Source organism: Geotrypetes seraphini, chromosome 5 (assembly GCF_902459505.1).
Source record: "Geotrypetes seraphini chromosome 5, aGeoSer1.1, whole genome shotgun sequence".
Lineage (NCBI taxonomy): Eukaryota > Metazoa > Chordata > Amphibia > Gymnophiona > Dermophiidae > Geotrypetes > Geotrypetes seraphini.
Window position 1 is genome coordinate 105,563,138 of NC_047088.1, and position 20,049 is coordinate 105,583,186.

The following is a 20,049-nucleotide window of genomic DNA, read 5'->3' on the forward strand; positions in this document are numbered from 1 at the left end:
GAATTCTTTTTTTTAGCTATTTTGTTACTGAGGGTCCTGTGCTTGCGCATCAGGCTGGAAGGCACTCACATACGTGTGGTGGAACTGTTGCCAAAAGCCTCATAAAGTTACAATGTGCTGGGTAGCATCCACACTGGGCTCCATCTGGATAACAACACCTATGTGTAAGAATACCTTTTCTGCAGTCCTCCAAGAACACTTGCTACAGGTAAGTAACTTCACTTTATGGGATGTTATAGGGGTTTATATGCTTTATGATAAAGATAAAGAGTGCTGTTAAAAATCAATTGATGGTCCTGGCCAGTGACTCTTCTCTAGATATCAGGTTCTGCTATCCAAATAAGTGCATTTGTATATCAGGCACTAGATGCCTAAATCTGGTTGAAAATTTGCTGTTAGAGGCATCTTGATAGTATTCAGCTGTCTCTGACTATCATATTATAAGTGTTTCTCGTTTTTGCAGGTCCATTTTCATGGTTAAATGTTTCCTAATGATTGTGCATCATCTTGAATCTTGACATACTTTCCATCTAAAAATGGTATTCCCATTTTCTTGTCCCTTAGGTGTGGAAACGTTTCTCAGCCTGGCACTTTTTACCTTCACACATGAACCTTACCATTGTCTTTCTTGCCTGTCACATTGCAACAGTATCATCATGGCAACACTAAACAAACTAATATCTCTTGATTTCCTGGAGCAACTAAGACAGGTGTAAGTAGTCAGACAATGGAGCATTTGGTAACCCTGTGTAGTGGGACGGCAAGACTGATGACCACTGATCTTACGCATGTGCTGGGGATGTAATGTTATCACAAAACAAAGTTCCAGGTTTAATTATCATTTGATATGTCGCCACTGCAAAGTGTCTAGGCGGTTTTCAAAAATCAATATAAAACAGAAATACAGAAATGAATGGGAAAGAAGAGGGCAAAAGAGAGAACTACAAAATTTGAGAGGACAGAGAGAAAAGGGAAATCAGGGATCTGCCCCCTGTCTCGCAGAACACCCTCCAAAAGCAACTGACCTAGTGACTAAATGCTGGGTATTGACTGAACACATCATTGTAGATAAATGTTTTTTACTGAACTTTGAATTTAGTAAGGGAAGGTTCCAAGTTTCAAGTTTATTAGGATTTTATATACCGCCTATCAAGGTTATCTAAGCGGTTTTTACAATCAGGTACTCAAGCATTTTCCCTCTCTGTCCCGGTGGGCTCACAATCTATCTAACGTACCTGGGGATATGGAGGATTAAGTGACTTGCCCAGGGTCACAAGGAGCAGTGCGGGGTTTGAACCCACAACCCCAGGGTGCTGAGGCTGTAGATCCAACCACTGCGCCACACACTCCTTCCAGTTTAAGATAAGAAGGTAGGGCATTCCATAGGGTTGGCCCTGTGACTGAAAAGATGTGGTGTCTGGTAATATTGTATGATGATTGTCTAGTAGTATTTGTAATTGCTAATAAGTTTTGTTGAGAACGGAGGGTGCAGGAAGGTGTATAGGGAATAAGGTACCAATCAAGAAAATCAGGAGTATGGCTCCAGTGAACCTGACAATGGCTGGATATTGGGATATAATGGGGTGTAGATATTCAGAGAGGCTGATAATAGTAGGCCATGTGGATGCAATGTAGATATTAAAATATGTCCATGGTATGAATGAGCCTTCTGCTGCATCTCTCCTTCTTGCTTTCTGTTCCTCTCTCAATAGTTGCAGCCAGAGAAATGAAAAAAGCATGCATGATCGAGTCCATGTAGTGGTTCTGCAGGTGTGCCAGCTTCTCTGTTTTCCTTTTGCTATCGACCTTGAACCAGGGATGTTCTTCAACATTCTAGATGCCTTAAGAGACTCGGAGATCCCAATTCATCTTCTTCAGGTATGTGATAATACCTCATTTCTCCAAGTCATATAAAAGGATTATGTGCCTGTCCTTGGTGTCAAGTAAAACTACTTTAAAGCTTTCTAGAATCTCATTCACAATCTCATTCACCGGTGTCAAACAATTTCTACCCTCAAGCGAATTTCCACACACCAGATGTTAGACTTTTGGGCCACATGGCATCGACAGTTCATGTGACCCCCATTTGCAAGCCTTTATTTCAGGGTTCCACAGTGGACCTTATCAACTTGATGGTCCCAAGCCGTGGGATCTTTATCTAATCCAGTACAAATGACCCCAGGTCTATAGCATTCTCTCAAATGGTGGATGGTACCACACAGTCTTACCTGGGGGTCTCCCATTCCAGCCTCCTCCCCAACTTTTAACCACATATGCTTCGATGCTGGGCTGGGGAGCTCATCTAGATTGTCTCCACACTCAGGGAATATGGTGTCATCATGAACAGACTCTGCAATCAGGGTCACCATGAACAGACTCTGCAATCAGGAATACTCTCAAAACATTCTAGGATCACCTCCTTCAATAGTAGGACAACCAGTTTGCCAAGTTCTATTTGAACAAACAAGGAGGCACAAGATCTTATCCCCTTTGTATAGAGTCAGTTGAAATTTGAAATTGGGCCACTGCTCATGGGATTCTTCTCAGGGCAGTATATTTGGCGGGGAAGCAGAATGTGTTGGCAAACAAATTGAACAAACTTCTTCAGCCTCACAAATGTCTCTCAGCATTATCGCTTGCATCCAATTTTCTCCAGAGACAAACAGGCGATATGCAGGCACACTGGTTAGTGAAATCCTCTGACTGAGCCTGAGTGCCGGTGCTCTACCCTAGCTAGGTAAGCTTTTGAGTTTGCTGGGCATGTGCAGGAGTCCCTACACTTAGAGCCCCTCCCCTCAGGTTGTCAGTTTTTTCTTCAGCCGCTCCTGACAGGTCGCAGCTTTCCCCTCTCTTCCTCACAAAAAAAAAAAAAATTGATATCATTTCCAACTGAGAATGTGAAGCGGTTTTATCAATTTCTTATGCTACAGTCTCAGCCTCGTCGTCCTCTCCAGGCCTGAATCATTGGCTTCAGGTAGCACTTCAAAGCCTACCAAAAGTCACTCTAAATCTAAACGGGGGAGCCTCTTCAACACTTCCCTTTAAAGAGCAGGTTCCTTCTAAGTGTCCCTCTTTCAAGTTTCAAGCTTATTTGATTTTTGATATATCGTCTATCAGAGACTTCTAAATGGTTTACAGTTTAAAATAAAAACCGTATCAGTTACAGGCAGGGTAATAATTGACTGATACGAAACAGAAGAGCTAAAAGAAAGAAATACAATGTAATAAAAGTAAAATAGAGGAAGAAGGAAAACACAAAAGTGTCTTTACCCAGATCCCCCTTCCTAGGGCTCAGACTCCATGCAAGCTGTTTCTAATTTTTTCCTGCTTCTCCAACAGTTTATGCAGGAGAGTGCTGCTTTATTTCAGCATTCTCCTCAGACTCCTCCAGTTCTGAAGGGCCAGCAATGCTCTGCCTGTATTCAGCAATATCCCTCAGAGGACCCTATGCTTTCAGGCCCTTTAGCACCATCTCCAGATGTAACCTGGGGTCCCAGGAACAACTGAAACTGGAGAGCAAAAAAAAGAGTGAACAGCAGGAGCTAAAGGGACATATGACATTTGGGAAATCGGGGAAGCAGGCTGAGGACATAGAGGACACACCACAGAAGGAGGGAGAACAAAACGAAACTCAAGAGCTGGCAGCCCTAGAGGGAGTCGGCGGGAGCAACAAACCACAAGAGAATCCAGCAAGGAAAACAAACAACTGGGACTACAATTGCTTATACACAAACGCAAGGAGCCTGAGAGCCAAAATGGGAGAACTAGAAGTCATAGCCAACAAGGAGGACCTGGACATAATTGGAGTCACAGAGACATGGTGGTCCGAGGACAACAAATGAGATGTGGTCCTACCGGGTACAAACTCTATAGGAGGGACAGAACGTACAAGAAGGGTGGAGGAATAGCATTATATATAAAGGACTACATTCACTCGACCAGGATGGAAACAGCAATAAGGGCGGCCGGTTTGGAATCACTTTGGGTTAAGTTACCAGGAAGAAATGGGACTGACATAAAACTGGGACTGTACTATCGCCCACTGGGACAGCCGGAAGCCAACGACCAAGATCTGGAGGCTGAATTGAGGCAGGAATGCAAAGGAGGAAGTGTGGTGGTGATGGGGAATTTCAACTACCCTGGGATAGACTGGAGTATCGGACACTCCGACTGCGCGAGGGAAACAAAATTCCTGGAGGCTGTGAGGGATTGCTTCATGGAGCAGATGGTCAAGGATCCAACGCGAGGAGATGCCACTCTCGACCTAATCCTCAACGGGCTAGGGGGACCCGCAAAGGAGGTACTAGTATTAGCGCCACTGGGAAACAGCGATCACAATATGATCCAGTACAAACTAGAAGTAGGAACATCAAAGGTGAAGAGAACCACAACGACAGCGCTAAATTTCAGAAAAGGGAACTACAATGCTATGAGAAAAATGGTGGGAAAAAAACTCAGAAGCAGCTCAGGGAAGATGGAGACCATAGAGAAAGCCTGGTCCCTACTCAAGGACACGGTGCACAAGGCACAAAACCTGTACGTCCCCAGGTTTAGGAAGGGTTGCAAAAAGAACAGAACAAAAGACCCAGTGTGGATAACAAACGCAGTGAAAAAGGCGATAAGGGACAAGAAAATATCGTTCAAAAATTTAAAAAAGGACCCAACTGAGGACAACCAGAAGGAACACAAAAAACAACAAAAGGAATGTCACCGGGTGGTTAGGGAAGCAAAAAGAGAATATGAGGAGAAGCTGGCAAGGGAAGCGGGAAACTTCAAACCATTCTTAAAGTACGTGAAGGGGAAGCAACCGGCGAGGGAGAAAGTGGGGCCTTTGGATGATGGAAACATGAAGGGAGTGGTGAGAGAGGGAAAAGAGGTAGCCGGTCTTCACAAGCGAGGATACATCCAATGTTCCAGAACCCGAATAAATCATAAGTGGGGATCAGGACGAAAAGCTAGAGCGAATAGAGGTAAGCCAAGAGGATATCCTCCAACAGATAGATAGATTAAAGAGTGACAAATCACCAGGCCCAGACGAAATCCACCCAATGGTGCTAAAAGAACTGAGGAACGAAATAGCGGTTACGCTCCAGCAAATCTATAACCTATCCTTAAAAACTGGGGAGATCCCGGAGGACTGGAAAATAGCAAATGTCACACCTATCTTCAAGAAGGGATCAAGGGGAGACCCGGGAAACTACAGGCCAGTGAGCTTGACCTCAGTTCCGGGAAAGATGATGGACAAGGACAGCATCTGCAAGCACATGGAAAGCAATGGACAGCTAAGGGCGAGCCAGCAAGGCTTCTGCAAAGGAAGGTCATGCCTTACAAACTTACTGCACTTCTTCGAAGGGATAAACAGCCAGATGGACAAAGGGGAATCCATTGACATCATTTACCTTGACTTCCAAAAAGCCTTCGACAAGGTACCCCATGAACGGCTGCTTAAAAAGTTGTGGAACCACGGGGTGGAAGGGGATGTCTACCGATGGATCAAACATTGATTGGAGGGTAGGAAACAGAGGGTTGGAGTAAAGGGCCAATACTCAGACTGGCAAAGAGTCACGAGCGGAGTTCCGCAGGGGTAGGTACTGGGACCGCTCCTGTTCAACATATTTATAAACGACCTGGAGACGGGGACAAATTGTGAGGTTATAAAATTTGCAGATGACACCAAACTCTGCAGCAGGGTTAGAACCACAGAAGACTGTGAGGACCTTCAAAGGGACCTAACGAAACTGGAAAAATGGGCAAAAAAGTGGCAAATGAGCTTTAACGTAGAGAAATGCAAGGTCATGCATGTGGGGAAAAAGAACCCGATGTTCAGCTACAAAATGGGAGGATCATTGCTAGGGGTAAGTAACCTTGAAAGAGACCTGGATGTGTTGGTGGATACAACATTGAAAGCATCGGCACAATGTGCGACAGCCTCAAGGAAAGCAAACAGAATGTTGGGTATCATCAAAAGGGGCATCATGACCAGGACGAAGGAAGTCATCATGCCGCTGTATCGTGCGATGGTGCACCCCATCTGAAGTACTGTGTCCAGTACTGGTTACCGTACCTCAAGAAAGACATGGCAATACTGGAGGGAGTCCAGAGAAGAGCAACTAAATTGGTAAGAAGTATGGAAAACGTTTCATACACTGACAGGTTAGAAAAGCTGGGGCTCTTCTCCCTGGAAAAGCGGAGACTTAGAGGAGACATGATAGAAACCTCCAAAATCCTGAAAGGCATAGAGAAGGTAGACAGGGACAGATTCTTCAAACTGAAGGGAGCCACAAATACAAGGGGGCACTCGGAGAAATTGAAAGGGGACAGGTTTAGAACAAATGCTAGGAAGTTCTTCTTTACTCAGAGGGTGGTGGACACCAGAGGATGTGGTAGGGTAGGGCAGGGCACGCTTCAGGGGTTCAAGGAAGGTTTGGATAAATACCTACTGGATAAGGGAATTGAGGGGTACAGATAGACATAAAGACAGGTATAGGAAAAGCAGGGACAGATAGACATAGAGATAGGTACAGGAAAGGCAGGGACACTTAACAGGTCAATGGACCTCATGGGCCGCCGCGGGTGTGGACTGCTGGGCGCGATGGACCTCTGGTCTGACCCAGCGGAGGCAACTCTTATGTTCTTATATTCTTATCTGCTCCTCTCCAATGCATGGTGCTCCTTCTCCTCTAGACTGGTCAGATCCTGATGTAATTCCTAATTCAGATCCTGATCAATCACCTCAACTGCTCTAGTCCATGCAGCTGGTTCCAACAGAAGAATACTCTTATCCAAATTTTTTGCAAAAGGTGTCTTCCCTGCTTAGCCTTAGTCAAGCAGCAATACCTACAGGCAGCAAGGATTTTCAAGCTATTCTTCAAACCTGTAAGACTCCAATAAGGGAACTCATTGCAATACCAGTACATCAAGTTCTACAAGACCTGCAATTAGCTAATTGTCAAAAAAAAAACCTTTCAGTATCCACAGCTTCCAAACATTTGGAGTTGAAATATAAGTTCCAAAAAGCACCTGGTCACAACCTTCAGCAGCTCCCTCATCATTCAATGGTATTGGAGTCTGGTAGTTTAAAAGGCTAAGACATCAAAATCTCCATTAAGTGCGCCCCCAGGAAAGGATCATCGTCTCCTTGATTCTATAGGTCGCAAGATGCACAAAGGTTCTGTGCTCTCATCCAAGATCATTGCTCACCAGCTGCAAATTCGCCATTTTCAACATTCTATTCTGCAACATCTAGAAGCTGCTTCCCCAGAAGCAACACCAAATCTTCTCATTGCCCTTCAAGAATACACTTACCATTTAATTAAATCCAACTGTGATGCCTATGACATGACATCCTGAATGGCAGCGATGGCCATAGCCGCTAGACGGACAGCATGGCTTAGAGCATCAGATCTTAGAGAAGACTTTCGCGATAGACTGGCAGATGCTCCCTACTTGGGAGACAGTCTTTTTGGTGAAAATGTGCAAGTGACATTCTCACAACTTAAGGAAGATTTCTCAACTAGTAGGGAACTCTCAGCGCATCCATCAGAGCAACCCCAACAATTTTGACGCCCTTCCTCTTCATTTTCTTATCAAAGAGCATATCATCAACAGGTTTTTTTTAGCAGTATTATCTGTGATGTAGATTTGTTTCTTAGAATCGACCTGCCCTACAAAGATTGCAGTCTTCTCCTAACACTTAGAAATAGTGTACAAGGAACCAAAAGCAATCTTCCTACTCGTAAGCCTACTTCTAGTTTTTGACCATATGCCAGTGGGAGGGTGGCTAACTCACTTCTTTTCGGCTTGGCAGGCCATCACAATAGACCAATGGGTCCTCTGCATAGTTTCTCAAGGATGCTGCCTCAATTTTCTTCCCCGCAGTCTACCCTTTCAACCACGTCTCCCATCCATGGTACCACACCAGCACATTCCGCAACTTGCAGCAGAAGCCTCCCTTCTACTGCGCAGCAGTGCCATCGAAGAAGTTCCAGATTGCCAAATGAACCAGGGATTCTACTCCAAATTCTTCCTCATCCCCAAAATGACACAAGGTTGGACGTTCTCGACCTCAGACCACTCAATGCCTGCCTCAAGAAGGAAAAGTTCAGGATGATTTCTCTTCCAGCAATTCTTCCTCTATTGAAACAATACAATTGGTTAACCGTCCTAGACCTCAAGGATATATACACTCACATTCTTAGTCATCCTTCCCACTCGCACTTCCTGCACTTCAAATTCCTCAACTAACATTTTCAGTACAAGGTCCTACCCTTTGGCCTTTCTTCAGCACTACGGGTCTTCACGAAGTGCCTAGCTGTAGTGGCGGCACACCTGCACATTCCAGAGACCATTTGTTGCTTACCATCCAAACCACGGTTCTAAGCCTACAATAGCTGGGATTCATCATCAACTTCCAGAAATCCAACACGTTCCCTCATGTTCATTAGAGCTCATTTAAACACGGACTCTGCAAGGGTCTATCTTCCTCCAGACAGACATCGGACCATCAGCAGATCACACCATTCTACACCTCTTAGGTCACATAGCAGCCTCAATTTCTCTCATGCCACATGCAAGACTCCACATAAGACCCCCTACAGTGGCACCTCAAATTGCACTGGAATCAACGATGTCTTTCCCTCGCCAGGATGATTCCTCTTCCTGCAAAGATTCAAGATTCCCTTCTCTGGTGGATTCACTCCACTTCCCTACAGGCTGGCTGTCCATTCCATCCTCTGCCTCCTCTTCTCACTGTAACAAAGGATGCTTCCAACCAGGGCTGGGGAGTGCACCTCGACCTCCTTCAGATTCAGGGTCAGTGGTCAACAAAAGAACAATCCCTACATATCAACCTTCCATCCTTGGATTAGCAACAAACACATTCTTATACAGACAGACAATCGAGTAACAATGTTCTACATCAACAAACAGGGAGGTTTGGGATCTCATCCACTCTGCAGAGAAGCCTATCGCCTGTGGACCTATGCTCTAACACTTTGGGTCCATCTACAAGTTGTATATGTTCCAGGAGAACGCAATATCCTCGTGGACTCCCTCAGCAGGAAACTTGACCCTCACAAGTGGACTCTCAATCCTTCCATCCTACAGCAAATATTCCTACACTGGAGGAAGTGACATCATAACCCGGGATGGTTGCATAGATCCTGAGCTCCATCTTGCCTGTGTAAAATTGGTATAAAAATGCTCCTTTTTTATGCGAATAATTTCATCTCACTGCTGACTGCTGGTATCTTACGATGGCTACCTACAAGATACTTAAAAAGTTTTGTTTTGCAGCTGAACCTGGTGCCTAAACTAAAGGAGCAGTTGGATCTGTGGCAACGGATCAAGGAAAAAATATGGCGCCGGTGTCTTCAGGTTCTGAGGAGGAAGATCGGGTGAGCACTGGTGAAGAAATCGAAGGGGCCACAGTCAAAATGCCAAGTGCTTGGCTCTAGGAACTTAAGCAGGAGATGGCTGGGGTACGCCAAGATATCAAAACTGCAGTGGCTGATATCAAAGCCAAAGTCAGAGATTTTGGGGGCACGAGTTGCAGCTTCGGAGGACCACGATCTCGCCGATGTAATTTATGATTTAAGGGGGTACCGGAGATGGAGGAGTTTTGTGGTTGTGCGGCTGATTTGTGGGGAACTGTTGGAGTTGCCTGATGAAGGAGACTGCATGGGCATTAATATCCAGAGAGCGCATCGCAGCCTTGGTTCTTCACGGGTTAATAATTCCGGAGATATAATTGCCTGCTTTGGGGACTTTGGTTTCAAAGAAGAGATTTTGGCAGAAGCGCATCAATCCCTGGACTTTCAGTGGAAGGATATTAAAGTGGGGATTTATCAAGATCTGGCACTGGCCACACTTCAGAAGCAGCAAGCTTTTTGGGATGTCACTAGATTGTTGCATATAGAAAACCATAAGTACTGCTGGCTTTTTCCATTTGAATTGTTGATTACAATAAATGGACAATCCAGAAAGATTCAAAATGTTAAGGAAGCATGGAATGTTTTCTGTGAATTGGGTTGTAACAACATTCCTGCTGCTGAGGCTACAGATAAGGCTTCAGAGATGCAATACAAGATGAGCGATTGGCAGATGGTGGCGCGTTCGGGGAAACGGGCCATGCGGCAAGCCTCTGGAAAGCGCTGACTTTTGGGAACAAATTTTTTTTCTGTTTATTCTTATCTTGTGAGTCAGAAATGAGTGCACAGAGTGAATGAGGGGGCATAGATGAAATGGATTGAATGGGAACTGGTTGTGTGAAGCATCTGAGTGCAAGGGATTTTGTGGCAGGCCGAGTGGGTTCTCATTTCCCTGACCTTATGTCTAGTCGTTCTGTTCTAAGACCAGGCTTGAAGATGGGGAGGGGGGAAGGTGTACTGGGGGACAGGGGGGCAAAAGTTGGAGGGGAGATTGGGAACGGTATCTTCAACTGCTTTTCGGATGGGATCTTGGAATGTAAATGGAATGAATAATTCTGGGAAATGTAGCATTGTCTTTAAGGAACCGGGGAAATTGCAATGGGATGTGTTTTTTTTGCAGGAAACCCATTTGCGGGCACAGGACTCTCATTTGTTAAATCATAGGGATTATGAAGTGGTGCTAACCAATCATGCTGGGGGGGTCATAAACAGGGGTATGGCGATTTTGGTAAAAAAAAAAAAAAAAAAAGGTTTTTGGAATGGTAATTAATGCTGAATATAGAGACCGAGAGGGGCAGTGTTTGGTGATTAGGGGGACTTATCAGGGTATTGTTTTCACTATAGTCAATATTTATAGTTCCAATAAACAGCAGGCACAGTTTTAATAATAATAATAATAACTTTATTTTTTTTATACCGCAATACCACAAAACAGTTCAGAGCGGTTTACAGGATAAGAGACTGTACATTTACAGCGAAGTTACAGCTTAGTTATAGCGAAGTTACATCGAGGTTACAGCATATCGAAAAACAGTTCAGAGCGATTTAAACAATGTAGGTGCAGAGAATTGGTTAACAGTTATATGGCATAAACCAGTGACAGTTACAAAAAGATCCAATAATTGTTGCATGGGGAGAGGGGAAGGGTAGGGAGGGAGGCAAGGGATTATTAGTTTGGTCGGGGGGACGGGGGTTAGAGGAATTTATCAATTTTACAATTCTCTTTCTAAGTCCTTATTGGATTTTGTGCAGGGGACTCTTTTAGTGGGGGAGAGGGATATTAGCGTTACCCCCAGAACAGGGTTGGGTCATTCTAAGGGAGGGTATAACTATGATAGGCGTACTAGAAAGGCTTTTCTTAATTTTATGAACAAGTTCCAACTGATTGATTGCCGACGTATAGTCCAAGGGATGCAGAGAAACTAAAATTTTTTCTCTCATACTTCTGGTACTTATACTCGGTTGGATGGGATTTGGGTTGATAGGAATGTATGGGGAGAGTCGGATAGGGCTGAGTTATTATTATTATTATTCTTTATTCTTATATACCGCCATACCCAGAGAGTTCTAGGCGGTTTACATCAATTAGCAAATGATCTGCATTGAATAGCAGATTTACAACAAAATTAGAAGTAGGTTTACAAAATTAGAAGCAGATTTACAGCATAATTAGAAGTATTTTTAACAGCAAATTGCAGGCTGAATTACGATAAATTACAGTGATTTGCCGCAGTCAGCCGTGAAATTACAGCGATTCTTAACTGTCTGCAAAGAGTGCAGGTTTACAACAATATTACAGAAATTGCAGGTTTGATCGAGCTAGGTAGGGGAGGTAGAGAGTGGGGGAGGGAGGGACTGGTGAAGGCGGAAGGGGGCAGGGGTGGGGTAAGTGTCATGTGAGGTGAATGGATTATTAAGGGTCGTGTTTGCTGAAAAGGTACGTTTTTAGTAGTTTTCTGAATGATAGGTAAGTGGGGGCCTCGAGTATCATCTGTGCTAGCCATGGGTTTGACTTGGCTGCTTGGAAGGCAAAAGTTCTATCAAGGAATCTTTTGAGAGGACAGTGTTTAGGCGAAGGGAAGGCGAACAATTGAGTTCTCCGTGATGTCCTGTTGCTGCAGTAAAGGTTAAAGTGTGTGTTTATGTAACTTGGGGAGGAGCCGTTAACCGATTTGTAGCAGAAGCATGCAAATTTAAAAAGAATTCTAGATTAAAATGGTAGCCAGTGTAGTTGGTGATAGAAAGGGGTGACATGTTCCCATTTCTTTAGGCCAAAGATGAGGCGCACCGCGGTATTTTGGACTATTTTTAGTCTCCTGGTAGTTTTCTTAGTGGCGTTAAGGTAGATGATATTGCAGTAGTCGAGGATGCTGAGGATGGAGGATTGTACAAGTAGGCGGAATGCATTGTCATAATCCAGATTACAGATCATGCGCCAGTTTGGATGTCTATTCGGAGTCTGAGGAAACCAAGGGGAAATACATATTAGAAACTGAATAATTCATTATTGGGTCATCTGGAGGTATGTGCTGACATACGTTCTACTATTGATAATTATCTTACTGTTAATGATAATGGAGAGGTGGGTGATGGAGTGCTGTGGGATGCTTTGAAGGCGGTCATACGGGGGGGGGTGTTAATCAAGTGGGGGACTCGGAAGAAGCGGGCTAGAGAAGCACATTCATTACATCTCAAAGAGTCACTTATACGGCTGGAATTACAACATAAAAAGATGGCGGCTAAACAGTTGGAGACACAGCTTAGTCAGCTAAGGAAGGAATTGCAGAAGATCCAGTTGGAGGATGTTGCCTTTACGCGTTCCAAGTTGAAACAATGTATGTTTGAATATGGTAATAGATCAGGAATGCTATTGGCTAGATTTATTAAGAGTCGGAGGTCTTATCAGTTGATTTGCGAGATTAGGGGGCAAAGTAATGAAGTTTATCGTACTGATTCAGACATTCAGAGGGAGTTTCTGTCTTATTTTACTATAGAGGGGGGTTGGAAGTTCCTAGCGTGACAATTGAAATCTTTTTGAATAAGCAGAATTTAAGCAAGTTGACTCTTACAGATGTTGCTAGATTAGAGGAACATATCACTCTGCTGGAAATTCAGCGGGTTATCCAGGGTTTGAAAATGGGCAAATTGCCTGGGGTGGATGGTTACATCGGCTGGTTTTATAAACTGTTTGGGGAGGAAGTGGGTAACCTGCTGGTTAGGGTGGCTAATGGAGTGCGGGATGGGGGAAGCTTTCCTAGGTCAATGGGGGAGGCAGGCATCACCTTGCTGCCCAAACTGGGTGAGGACCCCACTAGATGTGATGCTTATCGGCCCATCCCTTTACTTAACATCGATGCCAAGATAGTAGCTAAGGTGTTGGCGGTGCGGTTAGCTAGAGTATTGCCTAGTCTTATTCATGTAGATCAGGTATATTCATTATGCGTCGTCAGGTTCAGGATAATGTACGGAGGGCTTTGCATTTGATGTGGGTGGCCAAACAGAAAAGGGAAAAAACAGTGATCCTGGCCATCGATGCAGAGAAGGCCTTTGATAGGATCTAGTGGACTTTTTTGTGGGCAGTTATGAGGCGCATGGGAGTGGGGCATTATTTTTGCACTTGGATAAAGGCCTTTTATAATGATCTTCAGGCTTGTCTCAGAATAAATGGGTCGTATACAGATTTCTTTGCTATTGGTAAAGGTACTAGGCAGAGCTGTCCCCTATAACTCTCTTTGTTTGCGATGTCGGTGGAGCCCTTGGCGGAACTCATTCAGTGCCATCCAGATCTAAATGGAATAGAGGTAGGTAGGGTTGAACATCAGATAGCCCTGTTTGCAGATGATATTTTGTTGTTTATTTGGGAACCGGCTACTGCACTCCCTGTTCTTTTGGATGTTCTGGGGTCCTATGGCGAGTTGGCAGGATTCAAAGTTAATCTGAATAAATCTGAGTTGCTGGGATTAATAATAATTAAGGAAGAGGAGCAGGAGTTAGGCCGGATCTTTTCACTTCACATAGAGGGGCCTTTTCTTCGGTATTAGGGAATTTACTTACCCCGGAATATGGATGATTTGTATAAACATAATTATGATAAGATCCTTAAACAGATAAGTGTGGAATTAAAACAGTGGAAACATTTGTGGTTAACTTGGTAGGGACGTATAGCTGTACTCAAAATGAATGTGCTTCCTCGCCTTCTGTTTTTATTTCAGACTTTGCTGATTGGGGTGCCTAAAGGGGTTCTTTTGGGGTTACAGCAGGAATTTATGAGATTTATTTGGATAGGGAAAGCCTCGCAGTTGGGTAAAAAAGTTCTATGGGCCCCAAGGAAACAGGGGTTCCTAATATTCTTTAGTATTATCGGGCAGCCCAATTGAGATTCATATTGGATTGGTCTATAGTACGGTTGGAAAAGTGGTTTATACCGGGACACAATTTGGGTAGTTGGATTTGGGCTTCATATGGGACTAGGGAAAGAGTACAGAATGTAGAGAACCCTTTTCTCAAACATTTGTTAGGAATATGGGATATATTACAAAAGCAGTGGTGGTGTGATGGAGTGGTCTCTATGTTGGCGGCTCTTAGGGATGAGATGAATTTGGGGTGGGAAGGGAAGGGTGGGTGTTTACTATATGAGCATAAAAGGGATTGAGTAGATTTAGGGATTTTTTTTTTTTCTACATTGGGGACGTTTGCTGAATTGCGACATAAATATCACCTACCTGATTTTTTCCCTTATCTGCAGGTGAGGCATTTTGCTCAAACACAGGGTTGGCTCACTCTTAGGGGGGCAAGGTAGGGATTCCTTGGAAGATCTGTGGCTATTATGGGGGAAAGTTCCTCACCCTCTTTCAGTTCTTTATTCTTATTTCAGAGGTTGGGAACTGGTAGTGTTTTCATTTCGCAGTGCATGGGAGAACGATCTGAGGGGTCCTCTTACAGATTCCCAATGGTCCCATATTTGTCAAGAAATACTAAAAGCATCCTCTTGTGTGTTATTACAAGAGAATGCATACAAAGTGCTGACTAGGTGGTATTATACACCCGAAAGGTTGCATATTATGTTTCCTTCTGTTTCACATATGTGTTGGAGGTGTGAGTTGCAAGTGGGCACATTTTTACATATTTGGTGGTTTTGCCCTAAGGTGTCACCTTTTTGGCAACAGGTGAAGGTCTGCCTAGAGCAGACATGGGCAACTCCGGTCCCCAAGGGCTGGAATCCAATCAGGTTTTCAGGATTTCCCCAATGAATATGCATTGAAGCCAGTGCAAACACATAGATCTCATGCATATTCATTGGGGAAATCCTGAAAACCCGATTGGATTCCAGCCCTCGAGGACCGGAGTTGCCTATGTCTGGCCTAGAGCAATGGTTAGCTGGCTCTGTAGCCTGGGAACCACTGGTCTGGTGGCGGCCAGGTGTCTCATTGCTGTCAGCTGGAAAAGTACAGCCATCCCATCTATGGAAGAGTGGAAGACACATTTGTGCTTTAACTTAACACATGGAATTGTTGGTAGCTAAGTGACAGGGACTTTATGAAAGACATCGTGGAGGTTGGGACTTGATTTACAGCCGAATGGCAGCTTGAAGTTTGATAGCTGTTAGGGGGGGGGAGGGAGTACATATTACAGAATTTATTTTCTTCCTAATGGCCAACTCTCCTTCCATCCTATTTCAGTAAGCTAAAGAGTCCCACATGTGAGAATATGCTGCCTGCTTGTCTTAGGATACCCTAACAGGTATTATCCGGGGACAGCAGGCAGATATTCTCACATCCATCCCACCTCCTCTGGTTGGCTTTTTAGCTTGCTTATGGAACTGAGGAACCATGAGCTGACGTCGGGCAGGAAGGCACTCAAGCGTGCACGTTGCAGGCAGTCTCAAAGCTTTGCAAAGCTTAAAGTAACAGTGAACTTTTCATTATCTGTGCTGGGCTCCATGGATGACATCATCCACATGTGAGAATATTTGCCTGCTGTCTCCAGATAACACCTGTTACGATAAGTAACTGTGCTTTCTTGCTGTCGTCTTCCACATACTTATTATTTCAACCATTACTCCATTTTGTTTCTTAGGATTTAATTTTTTTTAATTTATCTAAGAAATTTTTATACCGCATGAAACCTATGCAGTTTACATAAAAACATACATAAAATAAAAACAGTACTAATGCCAATGTTTTCTGTCTACACCTCTCTCATATCTGTCACCCCAGGTTGCAAGTCACTGTAATTAGTTTTGTTCTTGTCATCTGTTTCTCTTTCATCATCTTTCTGTTCTGCTCCCACTAGTATTACTATTTATTATTTATATAGCACTACCAGACACTTGTAGCAATGTACATTAAGCACACAAGAGATGGCCCCTGCTGAAAAGAGCTTGCAATGTAATTATGAAAGACACACTAGACAAAAATGGCAAATCAATTTATGCTGCTCATGTAGGAAAATACAAAGAGAGAAGAAATAGAGAAGGTAGAGGGCTACAGAGGGAATGACAATTTGATGTTTTACAAATTGGTAGGGTTAAGACTTAAACACAGTTTTGAAAAAGTGCTCTCTTGCTCCCTTTCTCCTTGTTGGCTTACCCCTTGACACTGTTGCTTAATCTGTACTCTTTGACTTCTTCCTAGGCCTGTTGTCACTATTTTCCCTTAGCTCTGGCTGGTGTTCCCATGAGCCTTCTGTGTCACCTTGTCCTGAGTGATGGAGCCTTCATTGACCAATTTGTGAAAGCAGCAGCAACAATAGAGACCAGCAGTGGCTTCCTCTCTATCATCTTGGTATCTGATCATGTCCAACTGATCTCTGATTTACTCTCTTTACTCACCCACATTGCAAGAGTCTCCCCCACTCACCTGAACTTCCTGCAGAGGATTCTGCAAGGCCCAGACTCTACCTACCAACCACTTCACCATCTTCTTCACAGCCCAGGAAGAGCTAAGGCTTGTGGACTTATGGGAAATCTGCTGAGGTATGGCAAAGAGTTTAACAAGGACCTGCAGAGGCAGTCAAGGCTGCTACAGCGACTGCTGGAATGTCTTTCAGACCAGGATGCCAGAGTCCGCCGCTCAGCTTGCTTTGCAGTGGGGAATGCAGCCTTCCAGGACAGCTCTCTGGCACAGTGCTTGGCAGAAGCAGTACCCCATATCGTGAGTTTGCTGAGTGACCCCCAACCTGGGACTCGAAGGAATGCAGCATCAGCCTTAGGGAATCTTGGGCTGCACTCAAACTCGCTACAGGAACTACTAGTTCAGAATAAGGCTCCTCACCTGCTCCTGGAGGCTGCCTGCTGTGACCCACAGCCTACAGTGCAGGAGGCCACACTGATAGCTCTGAGAGTGCTTGGGCAGCAGCCCAGGATATACCAGGTATGGAATTCAAAATCTTTGCTATACATGCCTGTTCTGTAGTATCTTTTTTTAATGTATTTAAGTATTTTTATTGATTTCAATATTACAGAAAGCAAATTTAACCAAAACATATTACAATCATATAAATCCATACTTAACAATGTTAAGCAATTTATAAGAAAAACTGTTATAGTAAAATTAGCTCAAGTCCTCATTGGATCCAAGAATTAATTGTGAGAAAACATCGCCAGAAAATTAGTCAAATGTTGGGGCTCAAAGAATACATATTTGCTCTGTAGTATCTTGTTACTTCACTCCACCTCAGTCCGCCTTCTCTTTTTCTAGTTTTCTCCTTATGCTCTTCACTGTTTTCTCCCATTTTTTTCTATTTAAATCTAATTTCTTTGTTCTTGTTTCTTTTTCTCATCTCTTCTCTGTGCTCTTTTCTCTTGTTTCTCTCCATTTTACATCGACAAGCAGGATTGAGTCAGGCACACAAGTAAGTGATATGATCACATATCACCATGATGACAAAGCTCTTCTAGAGTTCATAAATTATTGCAAAGTTCTGAGCATGTGTGGTCATACTACTACTACTAGCATTGTAAAGTTCTGTAGCACTACTAGGCAAACGCAGGACTAAACTTAAACATATAAGAAACAATCCCAGCTTGACAGATTTTACAATCTATTCAAGACAGACAACAGCAAAAAAACAAAAGATTAGGGGTTTCATTCATTATGGGAATGATTAAAACAACATGGTTTTCTTTAGATCATCCTATTAGACCAGACTAGACAAGTGGGTTGTGCTCTCCAACTAGCAAATAAAGGCAGACAATGCAAATTTTCAGTATTGTCATCTTTAGTATAAAGGTTGGTGCAATCCTGAAACCTGTCAGTATTCTCTGCCTCCAGCTCACGGTTGCAGTGTGGATTGATGCAGCAGGATTTTCATGTGATCAGGCTCCCTGTGATGCAGATTGACATGTGGCCTTTACAGGAGGAGAGTGTGGTCTAATGGTTAGAGCTGCAGCACAAGCATCCTGAGGTTGTGGGTTCAAACCCTGACACTGCTTCTGGGCAAGTCACATAATCCTCCACCACCCCAGGTACATACATTACATAGATTGTGAGCCCACTGGGACATGAGTATGGCAGTAAAACTACAAAAAGGCGGTATACAAGTCCCAATCCCTTTCACTTTCCTTTGAAATTGATCAGGCTGTTAGATTTCCAAATGGGTAGGTAGGACACACTGCTCTGGTGGACATGGTCAGAATTTGTGCAAATAAGGATATAATTTCCTTCTTAAAAGCCAGATTGGATGGCTTGTAATGCAGGAGCAACTTGGCTTATTGGTCTGTCTTGGACCTCAGTTGGAATTTGACAGTCACTAGGGTAGATTTGATTTCAAACAATACAATCTTTATTTGTATATCACCAATACCTCTCAGAAGTTCACAGTGGTTCACATAATACAATAAAAAAAATACAAATAAAATTCTGCATTAAAATTAAAACTTTTTAAGAACATATTAAGATCTTTCCTAAAACTCTTGTAATTACATTGCTGACTTCTTTGACCTGGTAGAAATTTCCTTTATTTAGCAGCTTGATAAGCCCATGTTGAATTAAACGTTCTAGTGTATCTTATATCCTTAATATCAGGAAATGAAAAAATAAATTTATTTTATTTATTTAAAGTTCTGAGAAATAAAGATTGGAAAATTGAAAAAAAAAATGTATATACTGTATAACTCCTATACGGTTTACATAACAACAGTTATAAATATTAGACAGTACATATATGTTCAATACGTTAAAAAAACTTTGCTATAAGATTCAGAATATCCATCTAATAAAACATTTGCAAGTAATTACATCACACAATATCTCATCATAAGAAAGCATTTACAAATGATTGCGTTTTCAACATTTTCTTGAAACCCAACCTGACTGCACATAAACACAGAACTCATGGCAAGACATTCCAAAGCTTTACACTCCCCTACTGACAACATAGCATCGCCAATCCCGGAGTGAGAAATTGTCATCCTTCCACCGAACAAAATTTCATACTATTTTCCGATCTCAAACGCCTTCTGGGTTGATAAATCTCGAAAAATCCATGCAAAACAGTGGGAGATGCATGGTACAATAATTGATGTACTAGCAACAAAATTTAAAAATGTACTCTTTGTTGGATTGGCAGCCAGTGCAACTGTTTTAGCACTGGGGTTGTGTGTCATCAACCTTGCTGCTGAGTTACTCAACACCTGCAGCGCCCTCATCTTCATTTTCGCAACTCCCAAATACAATGCATTGCAATTGTCTACCCTGCTCAAAATCAGCATCTGTACCACAGTTAGAAAATCATAATTTGATAACATTGGTTTTAATCTACATAACATTTAAAACTGCATATATCCTACCCGAATTGTCTTCAGTATTTTTCCATAGTCAGGCACTATCCAAACACACTCCTAACACATTCATCTTTCTTTTTAATCACCAGTTGCTCTCCCATCACAGTTACACTTTCTCTAGCTTCAACATATATAGTGAAATCCTATCTCCCTTCTTCAATCCATATATCATCCTGATAGCTGTATTTTGCAAGGTTTGTAATTTACACAATAATGTTTTTGGACAATCCAGAAATATAACATTATAATAATCTATCAAAGACCAAAAATAAAGATTGAACCCCACTTATTCTTGCAACTAATTCATGATATATGTCTCCCAATAAGCACATCCATCCA

At 43.0% G+C, this 20,049-nt stretch overlaps 1 protein-coding gene across 6 annotated transcripts in view; it reads left to right on the forward strand.

Annotated features, from left to right (window-relative positions):
- STK36 (serine/threonine kinase 36) overlaps positions 1 to 20,049 on the forward strand; it is a 393,543-nt gene that overhangs the window by 344,816 nt on the left and 28,678 nt on the right. For all 6 annotated transcript variants that reach the window (XM_033944781.1, XM_033944780.1, XM_033944785.1 and 3 more), the window contains 3 exons: positions 565 to 712; positions 1,713 to 1,878; positions 16,562 to 17,299. In XM_033944781.1, the coding sequence (XP_033800672.1) occupies positions 565 to 712; positions 1,713 to 1,878; positions 16,562 to 17,299 (1,052 nt within the window). The remainder of the gene's footprint in view (positions 1 to 564; positions 713 to 1,712; positions 1,879 to 16,561; positions 17,300 to 20,049) is intronic.